Source organism: Cucurbita moschata, unplaced genomic scaffold (assembly GCF_002738365.1).
Source record: "Cucurbita moschata cultivar Rifu unplaced genomic scaffold, Cmos_1.0 Cmo_Scf00008, whole genome shotgun sequence".
NCBI classification, from domain to species: Eukaryota; Viridiplantae; Streptophyta; class Magnoliopsida; order Cucurbitales; family Cucurbitaceae; genus Cucurbita; species Cucurbita moschata.
In genome coordinates this window covers 5233318-5254277 of record NW_019268524.1, presented here as the reverse complement: position 1 = coordinate 5254277, position 20960 = coordinate 5233318, and the positions used below count along the sequence as shown (strand labels likewise).

Genomic DNA, 20960 nt, shown 5'->3' with positions numbered 1-20960 from the left:
ATATCTGCTAGCGGTGGGCTTGGGCTGTTATTACAAATGATATCAGAACTAGACACCAGGCAGTATGCCAGCGAGGACACTTGGTCCCCAAAGGGGTGGATTGTGATGGAAACCTCTCCCTAGTAGACGCACTTTAAAATCACGAGGCTAACAGTGATACATAACGGGCCAAAATAGACAATATCTACTAGCGGTGGACTTGAGTTGTTACATTTTCTAAGCCTTTGATTATCGTTTAAGATGCTACAGTAGTTTTGACACTAAGTATTGAATCAACTAAAGAAGAAATATACATCATATTTTGAAAAAAAGCCCTTTTGAGCTAAATGATTTTACTAATGAAATGATTGAATGATTGATTGATGTATATTGAGTTACCTATTTTCCTAAAATGATAAGCCCCGATCATCATATGATTGAGATTACGTATGCTAAAATATGAAAGTGATGCTCGTCTAATGAATTCCATGTCCATGAAAATGATACACATCTCGATAATAATAGTTAAAATCTAAGACTATAATAATCATGATTGCATGTGTTTGCATTTCTCGAGTCACTTATAAACTATTTTTAGTACTCAATTCATGATAGAGTTTAGCTTTCCGGGATTGATTTTAAATATTAATATTTTAATAAAATGTTGATTAAGCTAATTATTAGACAAATTTTTCTAAAGTGGACACGAATAAATATAAATAAAAAATTATTGGACATTTTCAATCCTACTCCACTAACAATTAGTTAATATATTCTTTTAATTAATATTTTATTTTAATGGAACTAAAAATAAATTATTAATTTTTTCATAATAGCTCCAAAAGATTTTTTAAAATCATATTCAAAATGAAAATGGATTTATAAAATAAAATTTTAAAAAAATGTAAGATTTTTATGTTTTATATTTAAGAAAATATTTGAAACAACACTAAAATGTATTGTGGAGTGTAAAAAAGCATATTTATTTATTTATTTATTTATTTTATGAAACAAGTAAAAATGATTTTATTGGTATAAAATATTTACAATAAAATGATGAAAAAAAGGTTTAGAATATTATTGGTATATTCTTCACACATTTCACATCATTTCAAGTGTTTGTCTAAACAACTTTATTCTTTATGGTCCAATCCCAATAATGGAACAATTTTTGTACCATTTATTTATTTATTTATTTACTTACAAGAAATTGATATTTTGATAAATTTTAGTCGGTAAATGAATATAAGGTTTTTTTACTTTGGCAAAATACAATTTTTAATCTCGACTTTGGAGTCAGATGTCTATTTAGTTTCTAAAATTTTAAAAGATACATTTTAGTCTTCCAACTCCAAAATCTAACTCAAGTCGTCGACTTTCGGGGTGGGCCCACCACCAATAAAACCAATTTTTAGGGAAGATATGCTCCCATACTACATGAAGGGAGGAGAAAGGGGGCCGACCATAGATGACTGTTGGAACTTAAAGGAAACATTTTTTTATAAGGATGTGAAAATCTCTCGCTAATAGACACGTTTGAAAACTATGAGGTTGACGACTACTGAGATGGACCAAAGTGGACAATGTATGCTAGCGGTAAGTTTAGACTGTTACAGTGTATATAGTCACATTGGGCAACGTCCCAAGGACACTGGACTGCCAATGGGGTTGGGGATTATGAGATCTGGGGCACGAAGCTTTTATAATATTTAAACTTTCCAAAAAAAAAAAAATCTAAAAAATTACTCTTATTAAAATGAATTTCCCTACTTTAGATTTTACATATTTTTTTTCTTATTTTAAAATATTTTTGTGAGAAATATTAGAAGTATTTATGACATCAAAAATCAAAAATCAATTTCTTTTCTTTTCTTTTTTTTTAAATATTATTTTGGAAAAAAATTGTATGTGATAAAGATAGTGGCAATAAATAATATAAATAGGTGAAATAAGACAAAAGTTAATACAATTAATAGAACATTAGAAGCAAAATCATTATCAGAGGGCCTAAGCAAATAGTTGATTATGCATATTGGATACACCCATTCTCAATTTCAGTTAATACAATTCATTAAGAGACTGCAAGAACCAGCTACTCTCTCTACGACGTGCTCCATCGTTATCGGTTGCACGATTTGAGGCTCTCATACATCCCAGTGATCACGTACTCGGAAATTCATCACCTAACATGCAAAAAGCGTTAGAGAAAGCATGAAGATGGAGAGCACGAATAATGAGACGTGTGAATTTAGCCATAGAAAAAGTTGGAACGATATCGAAATCAAAGTGTCTGCCATATGATTATCGGCATAAACGAGCAGCAGAACTAGCTCCCATGGTTCCATAGACATGTCGCAAATAGGAAAGTGAGGGGGGAGATCATTCATTTGGAAGAACGAATACATCAGCAAAAAATGGAAATAAAACATTACACCGAACTCTTCCTTCTGTTTTCTTGCTATGTTTGTTCATGCGAGATCCCACATCGGTTGGAGAAGGGAACGAAACATTCCTTACAAGGGTGTGAAAACCTCTCCCTAATAGACGTGTTTTAAAACTGTGAGGCTGACACGGATACATAATGGACTAAAGCGGACAATATCTGTTAGTAGTGGGTTTGGGATGTTACAAATGGTATCAGAGCCAGCCACCGGACGGTGTGCCAGCGAGGACACTGGCTCCCAAAGGGGTGGATTGTGAGATCCCACATCGGTTGGAGAGGGGAACGAAGCATTCCTTATAAGAGTGTGGAAACCTCTCCCTAATAGACACATTTTAAAACCGTGAGGCTGACAGCGATACATAACGGGCAAAAGCGACAATATCTGCTAGCGGGGGCTCTAGACGGTTACAGTTCGAAACAAAGCCATCGTCTTCTCTCCGCATGTCACCCTATGTCACCCTAGCTCTATCAAAAATCTAAATCTCAACCATTGATTTCGTTTCTGCCTCGCACCTAGAGCCTTCATTACATTACTCCCTTCTATTTTTCCATTGTAAGAGAATTCAGTCCCCTCCTTCCTTCTAGCATAATCCCTAGTTCTTCATAGGCTTATTTTTGCATGCACTGAAACAGATTAGCTCATTTCTAATTCTAGTGGTTTGTTTCAATCAAGATCTTCAATTACTGAACTATACAAGAACAAAAACACTCTTCCATGGAATACAAAGCTATCAAGAAGAAAATAAAGCCATTGACATAGCATATAAAGCACATAGATCCTTATCCTTCACAATGTTCAATAGACTAAAGCAGAGATTTCTCAACATTGATATAGGTACATTTAGAAACGCGGCCAAGCATTTAAAATTTAGTGTTGCAAAACTAGTAATAGATGAATATTTGAAGAATATAACGGAGCAGAAAAGGAATACAGGGTGCAATATAACATGTCATCATGAACGACAATAGACACGAAAAAGGAATACTGACCTACAAAAGACTCGTGGGAACGAACTTTACCAAGGTGAAAGTGTTCTCTTCATAGCTTGACCTCCACATCAACACCAGCTGGAAGGTCGAGTTGCATCAAAGAATCAATTGTTTGAGCAGTAGGGTACAAAATATCGATTAGCCGCTGGTGGGTTCTGATTTCGAAATGGAATCTTGCATCCTTATGAACATGAGGGGATTTAAGAACACAATAGATGCGCTTTTTCGTAGGTAATGGCACGGGACCCATGGTTTTTGCATTCGTGTTCCTTGCAGAATCCAATATCTGCTTGCAAGAATCTTCAATGAGTGGAACCCAGTAAGATCTTAGCTTAATTCTTATTTTCTGCTTTGGGGCCAGCTGAAACCATAAACATTTTTAGTCACTAAACAATTTCCAAACATAAGAAGAAGACACTATGGCAAAGATGAGCTGATAAGCAAACAAATCACATAATCTAACATGACAATCTGATGAAGATCATATTGGCATACTGTAAAAAAAGAAAGGTACAAAAATCAACGTCGATATCCTCGCCAATAAGTCGTAAAAATGAAGCCAGTGAAACCATTGTATAATTGGAGAACTTTGTACTACTTGGTTGAGAAGTTTCCTTTAGGATAAAAAGGAGTAAAGAAGACAGTAATATTCCAAACATTCACATACATTGAGAACTTTCAATGTTATATGAGATCTCTCACCTTCTACCTAGCTTTTTAGTTAACACGACAACCAATATGTACATAAATTTTCTATTCTGGAACTGTAACAGTCCAAGTCCACCGCTAATAGACATAGTCCTCTTTGGACTTTCTCTTCCAGGTTTCACCTCAAAATTTTAAAAGGTGTATGCTAGGGAGAGGTTTTCACACCCTTATAAGGAATACTTTGTTCCCCTCTCCAACCGACGTGGGGTCTCACACTCCACCCCTTTGAGAGCTCAACATCCTCGCTGGCACATTGTCCAGTCACTGTCTCTAATACCATTTGGAATAGCCCAAACACACCACTGGGAGACATTGTCCTCTTTGGACTTCCCTTCTGGGTTTCCCCTCAAGGTTCTAAAACGAGCTTACTAGAAAGAGGTTTCTACACCCTTACAAGGAATGTTCCGTTCTGCTCTCCAACCAATGTGGAATCTCACAAGAACAAACCTGGATAACCTGGCAGGATCATCAATCATCATACATATAACCTCATCAAATGATTTCATTGCATATTTTCTAGTCACTCTAAAACCAATACAAATTTCAGAGTTTAGTCTTGGTTTCAGAAGTTGCTCTGCAGAATATTTTATAATCTTTAGCAAGCTACAGGATGCGAGAGTAAAACACTGTCTGGAAAACATAGAAGTTACCTTATCCACATCCTCACCAATGCTTAGCGCTGAAGTCCCAGGCGCCTCAAAATCTTCGCCCTAAACATGAACACAACATTAAAAAAATAATAAAAGCATTGTTTCATCCATGATCTTAAAGGAAAAAAAAAAAAAAAAAAATCCGAAGTTACTTGCAATGCAATTGAAGACAAAATGGAAATCTAGAGCACGAGTTAATGACAACCCAGGCTAAAACCAGAACTATTAAGACCATACAAGAACAACAATTCTTACACCCATCACAAAAACAAAGAGAAATTGCAACATTATCACAAACCTCGAGAACGGCAGCTCCAGAGCCCTCCAAGATTTCCGGAGGCGGTTCAATGGTGCCAGGGGAGTCTAGAACTTCAGGAGCGGCATAAACCCTAGTCGAGGACAACGAAAATTGAAGGGGGTTGAGCTTTGAAACAGAAGTAGAGGAAGCAGAGAAGGGAAGAAGTTTAGGTTTAGAAGAAAGAGATGAGATAGGACCAAATAGAGTTGGAGATGGAATTATGGTGGCAGAGAGTGAAGAAATAGCCATTGAAAATCCTCCGAGTATCAATGGCGGAAGCTTTTTGCTCCCACCTCTACCGTTATCCAAATAAATTTCTCTGTGCTTTAAATTTTTCCAGAAAAAAATTAATTCTAAAGAAAAATTTCTATTGGGCCATGATAATGCAAGCCCAATTCGTCCTAAGCCATAATGGATCGGTTTGTCAGATTGGGCCTGAGCCCATTCAAACTTGAATTTTTTATCCAAAAATTGGGCCCCTAACCTAACTCCTAACCTAACTCGTACCCTTTTACCCTATTGGTACGTTTTGATATTTGAGTTTTATGAGATTTTATTTATTGATGTAATATGAACGATGGATAAATATGAATTTATAAAATAATTAAAAAAAACCAAACATCCAGACTACTCAACCCAACCCGAAAATTAATGGTTGAATTGTATTTGACAGCAAACTCTATTTGATCATTCTGGTCACCAACTCGAAATTTTGGGTAAGTTTAAAAAAATTCTCCAAATCAACTCGTTATGTATCGTCGTCAGCCTCACAGTTTTAAACCCATCTGTTAGGGAGAGGTTTCTACATACTTGTAAGGAATGCTTCGTTCCCCTGTTCAACAACCCTGATCGTAAGTGATAACTTATTCACTGGGTATGTTCAGTTAGCATCTAATAAATACGTCATTTCAATATTTAATTAATATTAAACATGTCGGACATGTCGATATTAAGTTTATCGACGTTATCATGCATACGAATACAATGAATGCCATGGAAGGGAAGGAAGGAATTAGGGCAAAGAAGCTATTCCTTTTCCATGGAATCAAAGTTCTAAAGGCAATGGAATAAGTTTGGTGGAAGGAATGCTTTCCTTTGCCAATATTTCATAATCATTTCACTATAAACTTTTAATTTTGTATTTACGGGGTTCGTGAATTTTAAATAATGTTAAGTAGGTCACGGGTCTATTACATTAAAAAAAAAATCAATGGTTAATTGAATAATTACACACGCGGAACCCGACCTCCGAAAATTCTCTGTGAGAAATCCCTGTCTTGATATCAGCAAAAATAAGTGGGAAATTTTGCAGGAATGGAGAATGAAATGAGCGGCGGGGATGGGGACAAGGCTTTCCCGTCCCCGACCCGTGACATCCCTACCTTTGACAAACTTCTTCCTAGAGAAACTCTCCCAAGCTTCTTTTTCCCTCCCAATAAAGCAAAAGCCAGTTTCACAAAGCTAGAGCTTTCAGCTCTCCCCTTTCTCTCCATCAATGGCTTCACACAAGAACAACCATGGCAATCTTGAATCGGCAGTGCACGCTCTGGGACCGAACAGCCCCGGACCCCAGAGCCTCTCCTTCCATCTCTCTCAGCAAACCTCTCTCTGCCATGTCGAAACTGAAAACTCCATGAAAGTATCCCTCTCCAGGGATGACATTCCATACTTCTCTACCTTTCTCACAGCTTTGACCTGCCATAACTCCCTCAGAAGCTTGGAGTTTCATCTCGTCGATTGGGAACTCGAGCAATTGCGAGAGCTTTGCAGGTTGATCGAGGATAATTCAAGCGTTAGACAAGTCGTGTTTCGACGAAATAGATTGAGTAATGAATGCTTGGCAGAGCTGGGCTGTACTTTGAAAAGGAACAGAGGGATTAAGGAGCTTATGTTTTCGGAATGCGGGATCGGATCAGTTGGAGTTGGTTCGATTGCTTCTGGTTTGAAGGACAACGACTCGTTGGAGGAGCTGCAGATTTGGGAGGACTCAATCGGGTCGAAAGGAGCAGAAAAACTCTCCAAGATGGTTGAAGAAAACTCAACTCTAAAGCTGTTATCGATTTTTGACTTGAATTCAATCGCAGTAACTCCATTGATTTCTGCAGTTTTGGGAATGAACAGGAACATGGAACTGCACATTTGGATCGGAGAAAATGGCGGCAAAAGTTCAAAGGTGGTCGAGTTTGTACCTGGGAATAGTACACTCAGAATCTATAGGCTTGACATAAACGGTGCTTGCAGGGTTGCCTGCGCTCTCGGGTTAAACTCGACGGTTAAAACGCTCGACATGACAGGAATCCGACTAAAATCCCGGTGGGCGAAGGAGTTCCGTTGCGCATTGGAGCAAAACCAATGTCTTAGGGAAGTAAAACTATCTAAAACTCACTTAAAAGATGAAGCAATTGTTCATATAGCAGCTGGACTTTTCAAGAACAAGCACTTGCAGAGCTTGTTTCTTGATGGAAACTTGTTCACCGGCATCGGAGTCGAGCATTTACTCTGCCCTTTAAGCCGGTTTTCGACCCTGCAACAACAACCAAACATAACTCTCAAATGCATAGCGTTTGGAGGTCGAAGAAACAAGATAGGAAGAGATGGGCTTGCAGCCGTTTTACGTATGCTAACGACGAACGAAACTCTAACTCATCTCAAAATATATGATGATCATAGCTTGAGGCCAAATGACATAGTCAGAATTTTCAGAAACTTGGAGAAGAATGCATCCTTAAAACACTTATCCTTACATGGCTGTAAAGGTGTTGATGGAGACATGGTGTTGCAGACAATAATGGAGATGCTTGAAGTAAATCCTTGGATAGAAGAAATCGACCTCTTCGGAACTCCTCTTCAGAATTCCGGAAAAGCTGATAGAGTTTACCAAAGATTAGGACAGAACGGGAACACCGACCTCGAACCACAGGTCGATTCGCTCGACATGACCTTGACAGAGCCGAAAAGTTGTCGGATTTTCTTCTGTGGGCAAGAATATGCAGGTAAAACTACTTTATGTAACTCCATATTACAGAACTTTGGATCAAAACTACCCTTCACAGACCAAGTAAGATCTTTGGTAGCTCCAGTTGAACAAGCAGTAAGAACAGAAGGAATGAAAATAAAAGCTTTCAGAGATGGGGACATCAAAATATCAATTTGGAATCTAGCAGGTCAACAAGAATTCCATTCCCTACATGATCTTATGTTTCCAGGGCCTGGAAGTGCATCACTTTTTGTAATCATCAGCAGTTTATTCAGGAAACCGAGTAATAAAGAATCGAAACATCCAAATGAGGTAGAAGAAGAGGTTCGGTATTGGCTAAGGTACATAGTTTCCAACTCGAAACGAGCACAGCAGCAATGCATGCTTCCTAATGTAACTTTGGTTCTAACACACTATGACAAAGTCATACAACCATCACAGAACTTGCAGCAAATTTTGATTTCAATTCAGGGACTAAGAGACAAATTCCAAGGTTACCTTGACATATACCCGACAGTATTTACCGTCGATGCACGTTCGTCAGCGACGGTAAATAAACTCTTGCATCACCTTCAGAGAACAAGCAGGACTGTTCTTCAAAGAGTTCCACAAGTTTACCAGCTCTGTAATGAACTGATACAAATTTTGAAAGACTGGAGATCAGAAAACTATAACAAGCCAGTAATGAGATGGAAAGAGTTCGAGGATCTATGTCAACTTCGCATCGCTCAGTTGAGAATCCGTTCGAGACGGAGTAATAAAGATAAGATCGAAACAAGGAGAAAGGCTATTGCTACTTGCTTGCATGACATAGGAGAGGTGATTTACTTCGAAGAACTCGGATTTATGATATTAGATTGTGATTGGTTCTGTGGAGAAGTTCTTGGGCAACTAATAAGATTAGACATTAGGAACCATTCAAACAACAATAATGGATTCATCAGTAGGAGAGAACTCGAAAAGGTGTTAAGAGGCAAGTTACATAGCCAGATCCCAGGAATGAGTTCGAAGGTATTCGAAAACTTACAAGCAAGTGACGTTGTGGGAATGATGCTTAAGCTGGAGCTTTGTTACGAACAAGACCAGTCGGATCCGGATTCTCCATTGCTTATTCCATCGGTTCTTGAAGAAGGTCGAGGGAAGCCACAGAGATGGCCGTTGAGTATGCCGGACTGCATCTACACAGGGAGACACCTTGAATGTGATGATTCGAGCCATACGTTTTTAAGTCCGGGCTTTTTTCCTCGACTACAGGCAAGAATCCGCTTCTTCTATCTCTCTCTTTCTGTAATGAAACATTGCCAGTTTTGAGTTCCTATTCAGATTGTTTTGTGTTGGTAATTCAGGTGCATTTGCATAACAGAATCATGGGATTAAAGAACCAATATGTAGCAACTTACAGCTTAGAGAAATACCTGATCACAATAAACATCAATGGAATTTATGTCAGGGTAGAGCTTGGAGGACAGTTTGGCTACTATATTGATGTCCTGGCATGCTCCACAAAGAGCTTGACCGAGACTCTCCGATTAATCCAGCAGCTTATAATCCCTGCGATTCACGACCTCTGTCATGGCATCATCTTGATCGAAAGCATTACGAGGCCCGAATGTGTGCGAAGTTTGGTGCCACCTAGACACAGGAAAACCCAGCAAGTCTCCATCCAACTACTGAAACTAGCATTGTTTTCAGTACCTGCCGATGGCATGTATGATTATCAGCATACATGGTGTCCTGTGTCGGATGGCGGTAGAGAAATTCTTGCAGTTGGCTTTGATTTTGCTCGGGATCTCTTGTCCGATGATGATTTCCGGGAAGTTTTGCATAGGAGGTACCATGACCTTTATGATCTAGCAGTTGAACTGCAAGTCCCACATGAAAACAACCCAGAAACAGTTGATAACGCACAAGCGAACGACGAAACAGATAAAGTTGAAGCGACGTTCAGTGGAATTGCAAAAGGGGTTGAAGCTGTTTTGCAGAGATTAAAGATCATTGAACAAGAAATCAGAGACTTAAAGCAGGAGATAAAAGGTCTAAGATATTATGAGCATAGACTCCTCCTCGAGCTTAATCGAAAAGTGAACTACCTAGTGAATTACAACGTTGAAATCGAAGAGAGGAGAGTACCAAACATGTTCTATTTTGTTAGAACAGAAAACTATTCAAGAAGGTTGATTACGAACCTGATTTCCGGCATGAATGCTCTCCGACTGCACATGTTATGCGAGTTCCGAAGGGAAATGCATGTTGTCGAAGATCAGATAGGCTGTGAAGTCATACAGATCGACAACATGGCAGTCAGGTCTTTAGCTCCATATATGACAAAGTTCATGAAACTGGTAACACTGTCTCTTAGAATAGGAGCCCAAGTAGCAGTTGGAATGGGACACATGATCCCAGATTTGAGTCGCGAGGTTGCGCATCTAGCCGATTCTTCTCTTTTTCATGGGCCAGCTGCGGCAGCTGCTGCAGGAGCTGTTGGAGCTGCAGCTATGGGACGTGTCGGCTTAAGCAGGGGAAGAACCAGAGCTGGAGACATTCAGAAAGAGCTCAAAACAGCACAGCAGTGGGTTCTGGATTACTTGAGAGAACAGAGATGTTCAACTGGAAAAGATATCGCCGAGAAGTTCGGATTGTGGAGAGTGCGATACAGGGATGACGGCCACATTGCCTGGATCTGTAGAAGGCACATGAACCTCAGAGCTCATGAAATAATTGAAGTTCCCATCTGAAATGCCTAAGAAGATTCATATGATCCAAATCAACTGAAATCATTCATCTATGCACTAATATGATGTTAATATGCATTATAAAGTTAATCGTTACAACGAAGGATAATAATTTGTTCATGCTTACACCGACGAATATGATAGAACGAAGCTTGTAAGGTGTAGAAGTCATGACTTACTATGATACAGAGAAACATTATTACATTACACTAATGATAGTTATAGCGTTATCTGTGTGTCGTCGCCTGAAATGTACAAACCACAGTTTAGAAGAAAGCCCTGCTTCCATAGAACACTCGTGCATTATCGTTCGGAGTTTTCGGATCAACGCTTGAATTTTCTGAACTAGTCGGTCCATTATCGCCGTCAAGTGGAAGTTTCATCTTTGCCAATGACTCTGTAAATTGCTCCATGCTTTTCATATACATATCAACAATGTCCTGCTGCACTACATTATGTTCTGGCTCTATGGTCAGAGTGATAATAGGCTTTGAGAGTACCTCAACAGAGGAATCAGCCTCCCCATTCTTAATGTCCACATGCTTCTCCTTTTCATTTGGTTCGTGAGTTCGAGGTTTCGAAGCTTCAGAAGCATCCGACGATTCTGAGCTTGTCGGTCCATTAGTTGACAGGCTGCTAGGTGCAAAATTGAGCCTTGGCAGCTGGACAGACTCGACCGAAGCCGTAGAGAAGCTTTCCATATTATGTGCACCTATTTCTGAACTAAGATGATCTTCTGTGCCAGAAGTGGCTAGGCTCTCAGAGCGCTCGGACTCTGGATTAGAGCACAGGATGCCGAAATACTCCGACACCATCATCTCGTCTTCCTTTATGATTTTAGGGTCAGGAAACTCTATCCTATCCAAATCACTAGCTAGCGACTCGGATATTTCGGAAAAGGCAGCTTTAGGAACAACCATTACATCGGGCGCGGCTCCATTGTACTCGAGGGTTAGTTTAACAAACCCTGCACTAGAATGGAACAAATTGGTAGAAGATAAGGAAAACTCTTTCTCTAACTTTCCATCATTTATAAGAACTTCAGACAATGGCACCAAGGTAAACCCCAACAATTGGTCTTCCAGATAGTTTCTCATTCTGCTCAACATCCATATCTCGCATTTAAGGGAGGCATCGACGCTTCGAACATTAAAACGAAGATTCTCATTGAAGATCGGGTTCCTCCCGCCCCCATTAATGATGTTGGTCGAGAGCGAATCTTCAGGATCAGTAGTCAGACAAAACTTAGCATAAACATCTTGCTTTTGGTATATGCAGATATTATGAATATCTCTAGCCTGATGAATGCATACATCAAGTGCACCAACAATTTCCTCCAATTTATACATCACTGCTTCTTTCTTATTGACCTCAATTCCCTTTGGTGGATTACCAGAGATCGGGATGAAGAAATTCGGTTTCTGCTTCTCGGGCTTGAAAATAGGAGAGTTCTTCAACTGGGAAACAACAGATTTAGGGGAGTCCATGATAACGAGACACTTGTTTCGGAACGCTCACCCTCACAGATTGGAGAACAAGCCTGAAAAAGTTACGAAGTTGATTGAAAATAATGAAATCGAGTTAAAACACTTTAAGCACGCCGTTCGTACAGTGATTCAGGAAACAAGTTCAACAGAAGACAGTTCCATATCTCGAAACCAAGAATCGTAACATCAATTTTACAAACTTCATAATCCATAACACTGAGAATCAGACAAACCTAAATGAGAAACAAGAACAATCCAAGAATAAGAACACAGGAATGATTAGAACAACAGGGCATACTGAACTTACAAACGTGAAAACCCCAAATCAGAGTCGAATTTTATATAAGGATTCTCAAAAACACAGAAGTCAAACACTCAAGAACTAAGAACAAGTGAATTGCAAAAGGTTTCAATCAAACTTAGAACATCAACAACAAAATCCCAACAAAGCAACTCAAATTATATCAACACAAGAACATGAAAACCCGGAATCCAAGGAAGTGTAAGCAGTGATGACAAAGTTCAACATGAAGATCAAATTGAGTTCACTTCAACCCTCAAACACAGGGAGAAAGAAACAGAATTACCAAAAGAAAAGGAGTGAAAACAAAGCAAATTCTCGAACTGGGTTCGTTTCTTTTAGCTTCTTGACCCCAAAATTGGCGAAGTCCAAGCAGTCTTCCCCAAAATCGGAAGCTCAAATCGAAGAAACTTCGCCAAAGAAACCCCCGAGGAACAGTTTTATATATATAAAAAAGCAAGACTAGAAGCACGTTGATCAAGACGAAGGGGTAACTGATTATATTTGCCACATCGAGAGGAACCTCCGGGTATTTAAGGGGTAGTTAGTTAGAAAGGCAGGCGTCCCAGTCGTTAGCGCCGGCGGGACCAATGGGGAGAAGGGTGAGTGGGGTTTTGAAGGTGGGTCCGAAAACGACAAGGGATTGGGATCGCAATTGGACTTGGAATTGTGATTGGGGGAAGCTTTACAGAGCCACCATTGGAACAAGGCTGACTTCTACAGCAATGGCCGTAGCTCCCCGCCGTCAAACACGGCCTTTTTGGTCCCTCGAGAAGGAATTTCTCGAACTTCGTTTGAAATAGACAAAGATGGTTGGTTTTTTCAGACAAAGATGGTTGGTTTCTAAAAGGACAAGTATGTTTTGTTCTCCTCTCAGTTAAATTAATGACTTGGAAGAAAATGAACGGTTCATTGGCAGAAGAATTGAAAATTGATTTAATTTTATTAAATTAAAATAAAACATTAAATAACGGAATAAGAACTCTATTCCCGCCACAAGATTTTTCTTGCTATGACTAGTAACACCAGTAAATTGTCGTGTGAGAGAGTATCTGTCCAATTTGAAATATTTATTTAATATATTAAAAAATATTTTAATAAAATATAAAATATCTCAATATATATCATTTAAATTTTAAATACACATTTTAATTTTTATATTTGAACGTATTAAATACAATAAATATTTTTTTTTAGAAATATTAATTTGAAGACTTCAAATTTCAACCTTTCATTATTATTATTATTATTATTATTATTATTTTTTTTTTTTTTTTAAGTCTAGTAATGTTTTTTTAAAAAGAAATATAAAGTAGAATTAAAAAATAAAATAATTATGTATTATACTCAAACATTATCCTTCAATGGTCAATTTAATTGTGGAATTTCTCTCTCATCCATTATTGGCTTTAATTAATTGATTGATAAAATTATATTAAAAAATTGATTTATTGTATTAAATAAATTATTAAAGTTGTATTTGACCCCATTTTTTAGTTTTAAAAAATTCCAATTTTTTTAATACAGTTTTCCACTTTTTGAAAATACTTATAATTTATTGGTCAAATTTAAGAAAGGTGTGAAAATTATGGTCTTAATACTTAATTATTAGCTATTTTTGTGACACTCGAGTAAAGAAAATGTACATGAATGAACCGAGACCACAATGAAAGTGATCTTGAGAAAATAAGGACTAGTCTCAACCTACCGCTAGCAGATATTGTCCACTTTAACCTAATACATAGCACTCTCAGCCTTACGGTTTTAAAACATGTCTGTTATGAAGAGGTTTTCAGAAATGTTATGTTCCCCCGTCCAACAGATATGGGAACTCACAATACCAACAACGTGTACCTTACTTTTTGGTAGCTCAAGATTAAACATGCACTGCTCGGAAGAACTCGTCTTGGTCTTTAAGGATAGGCTTTACTCTTAGAAGCAAGGAATGAATAACGTGACCATGTCATAGGAAATGTGTCGAGGCCATTAGGTGTTGAATCCGTAACATGAGTCGTTATAACTTTATTATTTAGGTTTGGTATTTTAGAAATACTCGGTATGATCACATTTACAAAGAACTTACTTGTGTTAGATTTTCATATACGATCGATCTAGGCCTAGATCAAAATATTGTTGCATGTCATGGCACCTAGGTATCTTTATCTGATGGAAATAGCTGGGGGGGTCTCCAAAAAAACAGGGTATCTGATGGAAATAGCTGGAGGCGTCGAACCAACTAGCTAACCTAATAGTTGGCAAGCAAACAAGGTACTTTGCTCTCCCAGACCCAAAGTGACTCTATGGCCCTGTAGAGGGATCTGCCCGTTAATCTTCCATAGATGATGTTCACTAATATAACTATGCAAACTGACTAAGTCATCTCGAACTAAGATACGTTGTCCAGTAGATTTACGGTGCAAGAAATGGGAGAACCACCTTGTGTTGGTAGTAAGATTTTTTGGGTTATCGGGTATTTTGAACACCTTTAGTTCTTCACTACTTGTATGGGAAGGAGTCTCGTTCTATTCGTCTATTCTCGAGAGGAATTTGATCTCAAGATACTACTTAAATAACACTGGTCATAATGAGTTAGAGCGGGAAAGATATTAACTAATGAAATTCATAAGAATTGCGATTGCACTTATACAGACGTTCAAATTTAAAAACCCTATCTTGAGAACCGTGTCGATGGAATGTATTTTTTACATATTTGAATAATGATTTAAAAAAAAAGAATATATCCTATGAAATTGCAGCTTGTGATCTCCAATGCCTTGCTTTCTCAAACCCATTGGTATAGTTATCAAAATCATCAATGGTTTGGTCAATTTGTTCTTGAGTGTTCATCACAAATGGCCCAAATTGCACAACAGGCTCACTCAGTCGTTCACCTCCTACCAAGATGAACCTTACAGCCTTGGATGACTTATTCCACACGTCTAAACCGTCCCCGAACCCGAGCAGAAGAAGGTTATGTGCTGTCGTCGACGTCGCCTTCGAACTGCCGAAGACGCCCTCGCCCTCGAGAATGTAAACGAACGCGTTCCAGGACGACGGGATTGGCTGATGGAGATGAGCCTTTGGGTTGAGAGTGAAGTCTAAGTACATTGTTGGTGTTCTTGTGTGGATTGGTGATTTTGCTCCCAATGCCTCACCAGCTATGACTTTCACTGTCACTCCATCTTTTGTAGCTTCTGGGATTTCCTTGCTTGAAACTTCTTGGTAATTTGGCTCAATCCTAAGATTCAAAAAAGTTTGAGACATTTGTTACGAACATCGTAATTACTCTGTATGAAATTTACACGGGTTTTACTCAATGTCATCTTTGAATGAATACATCTTTCTAAATTAAGAGTATACCGGCTAGTTTCGACATTCACTGTGAGATACCACGTCGGTTGGGGAGGAAAATGAAACATTCTTTACAAGGGTGTGGAAACCTCTCTCTAGTAGACGTGTTTTAAAAACGTTGAGAGGAAGCCTAAAGGGAAAGCCTAAAGAGGACAATATTTACTAGCGGTGGGCTTGGACCATTACAAATGGTATCAGAGCTAAACACCGGGTGATATGCCAACAAGGAGGTTGAGCCCCGAAAGAGGGTGGACGCAAGGCGGTGTGCCAACAAGGACGCTGGGCCCAAAAGGGGGTAGATTGTGAGATCCCACTTCGGTTGAGGAGAAGAACAAATCATTCTTTATAAGGGTGTGGAAACCTCTCCCTAGAAGATGTGTTTTAAAAACTTTGACGGGAAATCCGAAAGGGGAAACCCAAAGAGGACAATATCTACCATGGGCTTTACAAATGGTATCAGAGCCAAACATCAGGTGATGTGTCAGGGAGAAATTTGAGCCCTGAAGGGCGGTGGACACGAGACGGTGTGCCAACAAGGACACTGAGTCTCGAAGGGGGTGGATTGGGGGTCCCACATCAATTGGAGAAGGGAACGAATGTCAGCATTCTCACTGGGCCCCGAAAGAGGGTGGTGGACTGTGAGATTCCACATCAGTTGAGGAGGAGAACGAAGCATTCTTTATAAGGGTATGGAAACCTCTTCCAAGTAGACGCGTTTTAAAAATCTTGACGGGAAACCCGAAAGAAAAAACTCAAAGAAGACAATATCTGCTAGCGGTCGGCTTGGGCTATTACATTCACAAATATTTTACGAAGATTCATTCACAAGCAAAAGGAAGGTTGTTCAAGCTGATCTGCCACAAATAAAGTGTTCTTCACTCGAAAGCACTTTATAAAAAAGGATCAATCATGAAAAATCATGATGGTTGTTTGTGAAAAAAGCATTAACCAGGAGAGATACCCTTCAAGTTCCTAAACTCAAGTTTCCAACTGTGAAAAACTTGAACCTTAAAGACTTTTGTTGTCTCTTGGAGCTGGTTTAGTGTGAATGGTATCACGAGAAATAAGCGAGTGTCGGCCATGAGTATAAGCGAGTATGGATGAAGTATCTGTTACGAATAACGACTCTTCACAATGGTATGATATTGTCCACTTTGAGCATAAGCTCTCGTGGTTTCCCAAAAGGCTTCATATCAATGGAGATATATTACTTACTTATAACCCATAATCAACCCCTTAATTAGCCTGTGGGACTCCTCTCCCAACAATCCTCCCCTCAAACAAAATACACCATAGAGCCTCCCTTGAGGTCTATGGAGCCCTTGAACAGCCTCCCCTTAATCGAGACTCGACTCCTTCTCTGGAGTCCTCGAACAAAGTACACCGTTTGTTCGACACTTAAAGTCATTTTTTACTACACATTCAAGACTCTCGACAAGTTAAGGGCAGATCTCCAAAATGCCTCATACCAATAAAGATGTATTCCTTACTTATAAACCCATGATCGATCCCTAAATTAACCAATATGGGACTCCATCCCAACAATCCTCAACAGTATCACAAGACATAAGCGAGTGTGGGCCATGAGTATAAGTGAATGTAGATGAAGTATCACGAGAAATAAGCGAGTATGGGCCATGAGTATACACGAAGTGAGGACTTCGATACCCGAGTAACAAAAATGAAGAACAAAGGCATAAGAAAAGGTGGTTCTTACATTTTGTTCTTGGAAGAAAGGTTGATCCATAGTTGGAGGCCCTTTTGGGTTCCTTGAGCTGCAGGCATTTCTGAATGTACAATACCTCTACCTGCAGTCATCCACTGCAAGTCACCTGCACCAATTGTTCCCTTGTGGCCTTCAAAATCTTCATGTGTCACACTTCCCTGTCATGTATTAACATATTGTATACCGTCAAATCATACGTGTTCTTCACGACGTTATTATATATTCGAACGACTATTTCTTTGAACGGTATACCTTTTTTTAAAAAAGTAGAAGTTTTCTTTGAATTTGTGTTAAAAAAAAGTATACTTTAAGTCCATGTGAACCAGAACATTATCTGTGGTAGGTGGTCACCAAACCCCTCTAAGCCTTCTACTATTTACATTTTCCTTATTGACCACTACACCAACTCGAGATAGTTAACAAAAATAACGTTACTTTTTACAACCTACCTTATCGTAATTTTCTAAAGCTACTTAGAAACCAGATGTAACAACCCAAGCCCATGACTAGTCGATATTGCCTGTTTTGACCCATTACGTAACGCTATTAGCCTCACTGTTTTAAAACGCGTGTGTTAAGGAGAGGTTTTCACACCCTTATAAAAAAATGTTTCATTCCTCTCTCCAACCGTGGATCCAAGCCTACCATTAGGAGATATTGTCTGCTTTGGCCTGTTATGTATCACCATCAGCCTAATGGTTTTAAAACGAGTTTACTAGGGAGAGGTTTCCACACCCTTATAAAGAATGTTTCGTTCCTCTCTCCAACCGTGGATCCAAATCCACCACTAGGAGATATTGTCCGCTTTGGCCCGTTACGTATCACCATCAGCCTAATGGTTTTAAAAGAGTCTACTAGGGAGAGGTTTCCACACTCTTATAAAGAATGTATCGTTCCCCTCTCCAACTGTGGATCCAAGCCCACCACTAGCAAATATTGTCCGCTTTAACCCATTACGTATCGCCATCAGCTTCACGATTTTAAAACACATCTACTAGAGAAAGGTTTCCACACCCTTATAAGGAATGTTTCATTCCCCTCTCCAACCGTGGACTGTGAGATAAGAACGAAGCATTATTTATAATAGTGTAGAAACCTCTCCCTAGCATACACGTTTTAAAACCATGAGGCTAACAGCAATACGTAACAGGTCAAAGTAGATAATATCTACTAGCCGTGAGCTTGAGCTATAACACCAAAAAAAACTCTCAAACAAGCATTTAGTTTCTTCTTCTTTTAGCATAGCATTTTCATGCAACAATTTGATCGATGAAATCCGAACTACTATGCTTAGTGGTAAGATCAATAGGCCTTGGGCATACCTGTAACATGTAGGTCACTGTCTCAAATCCTGTTTTCATCTCAAAGAATTAAACACGAAGTTAGGACAGTGTATTAAACTTATATGAACACCAGAAATCAATCATTCAAATTCCAAACCTCTATGTGGATGATCAGGGAACCCAGCTGGGGCAGTAACTACAAAGTTCAAGAACCAAAACTCATAAGAATCATTTATGCAATTGCTATCGAACTCATAAGAATTATTTATGCAATTGCTATCAAACTCATAAGAATCATTTATACAATTGCTATCAAACTCATAAGAATCATTTATGCAATTGCTATCGAACTCATAAGAATTATTTAGGCAATTGCTATCAAACTCATAAGGATCATTTATACAATTGCTATCAAACTCATAAGAATCATTTATGCAATTGCTATCAAACTCATAAGAATGATTTATGCAATTGCTATCAAACTCATAAGAATCATTTATACAATTGCTATCAAACTCATAAGAATCATTTATGCAATTGCTATCAAACTCATTCAATTTCAGAATCATAAACAAGAAAGAGACCCACCTGAAAATTCATCCAAAACCAGAAAAGGGTCGAAGTATTTCAGCTCAAATCTGTGAAAAAAACACCATTAAAGCATTAAACCAAACCATAAACCAATGGTCCACTTCACTTACTAACTCAAATGCTACATTATGAGGAGAAAAAACGAGAAACCGATAGAAACCCATGAATCAAAATGCAAAATAATTGAAATGGTACATTCAGGGGATCAAAGAAAACAAGAAACAGAGAAAGATCTGAAGAGTTTTCTCTGATTACCTTCCAATGCTCCTTCTAACAATGGCGCCCAACCCTTCATGTTGAGGCCTAGCCAGAAACTTTCTAGCCACAAGACGAGGCTGTTTAGCAACACATTGACTGTCTTTCTCTGGCATTTTTGTTGTTCTTCAAATAGAAAACATGGGATTCAAGATTAGACGAAGAAGATGAGATGAATTTATAAAGCACGTCAAAGATGGGAAAAGAAGAAAGAAGAAATGGGTTGCCAAAGAAGACTCGCATGCTTAAAATATGATATGAAAGGGCTGAATTTGATGGAGAATTTTTCATTTTCATGCTTAAATTTTCCATTGTTTACTGTTTGTATGAACGTCATCTTGGCGTTGCCATGAGGTGTAGTGACCCAATTTGGATTTCAAATTCTAGCCCAAACTATTATCATAAGTTTTGAATTTAGTGTTTGTCGTAAATTTGGTTTCAAGAAAAAAGAGTTCTGATCGCTGATAAGTTTGTCTCTGCTCGAGGAAAAGTCTTCAATAGTTCAATCTATCCAAAAAAAATTATCGGCCGTTGAAGAACGCAAGCAGAAAGGAACTCAGGTTTTGTTATATTCCCGATCATACCGACCTCTTTTTTTATTTCAACTATTACAAATTTTGAAATAGTATTCGACAGCTACACAATTCTTAAATAATATGAATAAATTTGTATATTTTGACAACCAAATCATTTTCATTTTAGACTTAAAAGTCATTTTGGTTGGTGGCATTAAATAAAGAACTTATTAAAATCCTCTCTTGGGTCCCATTTTTTTTTGCACCTTTTCCCACGTGGGACTTGGAAAAAAAATGCCCAAAAATCCAAGTTAACTCAAAGTGCCTAAAATTAATTAATATAAAAATAAATAAATAAAAACATTTTAAAGCTATTTAGTTCGAATGTGTATTAAATTTTAAATTTTGTTAGACAGATTTATTTTCAATTTTATAAATCTACTAGACACCAAATTAAAAATTTTCTGCCGGAAATGAATTCAATTTTTAAAAAATGATATATAAGGTAGACACAAATTGAAGGCGTAGAAATATAGTACATAAATGATATTATAAAGTAGGTTGGGGAAGACAATAATAATTATTGTATCAAATTTCTATTATTTTAATTTTTTTAAAATTAAAATAATAACAAAAAAAAAAAAAAAAAAAAAAAAAAAAAAAAAAAAAAAAAA

The 20960-nt window shown here is 38.1% G+C and overlaps 4 protein-coding genes across 5 annotated transcripts; 1 reads left to right on the top strand and 3 right to left on the bottom strand.

Moving 5' to 3' along the window:
• Positions 1-1954: 1954 nt before the first annotated feature.
• Positions 1955-5386, bottom strand: LOC111446197 (30S ribosomal protein S10, chloroplastic-like). Its single transcript, XM_023084910.1, has 4 exons — positions 5069-5386; positions 4771-4830; positions 3413-3773; positions 1955-2162 (listed from the first exon to the last, which is right to left on the bottom strand). The coding sequence occupies exons 1-3, from the start codon at positions 5315-5317 to the stop codon at positions 3462-3464; spliced, it is 621 nt and encodes a 206-aa protein (XP_022940678.1). The 5' UTR covers positions 5318-5386; the 3' UTR covers positions 1955-2162; positions 3413-3461.
• A 1148-nt stretch (positions 5387-6534) lies between these two features.
• On the top strand, positions 6535-10801 carry LOC111446181 (protein TORNADO 1-like). The gene is made up of 2 exons (XM_023084889.1): positions 6535-9299; positions 9392-10801. The coding sequence occupies exons 1-2, from the start codon at positions 6564-6566 to the stop codon at positions 10778-10780; spliced, it is 4125 nt and encodes a 1374-aa protein (XP_022940657.1). The 5' UTR covers positions 6535-6563; the 3' UTR covers positions 10781-10801.
• Positions 10635-12984, bottom strand: LOC111446190. 2 transcript variants are annotated; one of them, XR_002711035.1, is made up of 3 exons: positions 12852-12984; positions 10957-12317; positions 10635-10725 (listed from the first exon to the last, which is right to left on the bottom strand). XR_002711035.1 is itself a non-coding variant. In XM_023084899.1 (2 exons), exon 2 carries the CDS (start codon positions 12262-12264, stop codon positions 11044-11046), a length of 1221 nt encoding a protein of 406 aa, XP_022940667.1. In that variant the 5' UTR covers positions 12265-12317; positions 12852-12984; the 3' UTR covers positions 10831-11043. The 2 variants fall into 2 exon arrangements, 1 of the variants encoding a protein (XP_022940667.1); XM_023084899.1 differs by lacking the exon at positions 10635-10725 and having other exon boundaries at positions 10831-12317.
• Positions 12985-15186: 2202 nt separating this feature from the next.
• On the bottom strand, positions 15187-20027 carry LOC111446194 (pirin-like protein). Its single transcript, XM_023084903.1, has 6 exons — positions 19772-20027; positions 19514-19563; positions 19083-19121; positions 18965-18993; positions 17634-17800; positions 15187-15803 (listed from the first exon to the last, which is right to left on the bottom strand). The coding sequence occupies exons 1-6, from the start codon at positions 19885-19887 to the stop codon at positions 15308-15310; spliced, it is 897 nt and encodes a 298-aa protein (XP_022940671.1). The 5' UTR covers positions 19888-20027; the 3' UTR covers positions 15187-15307.
• Positions 20028-20960: the final 933 nt, after the last annotated feature.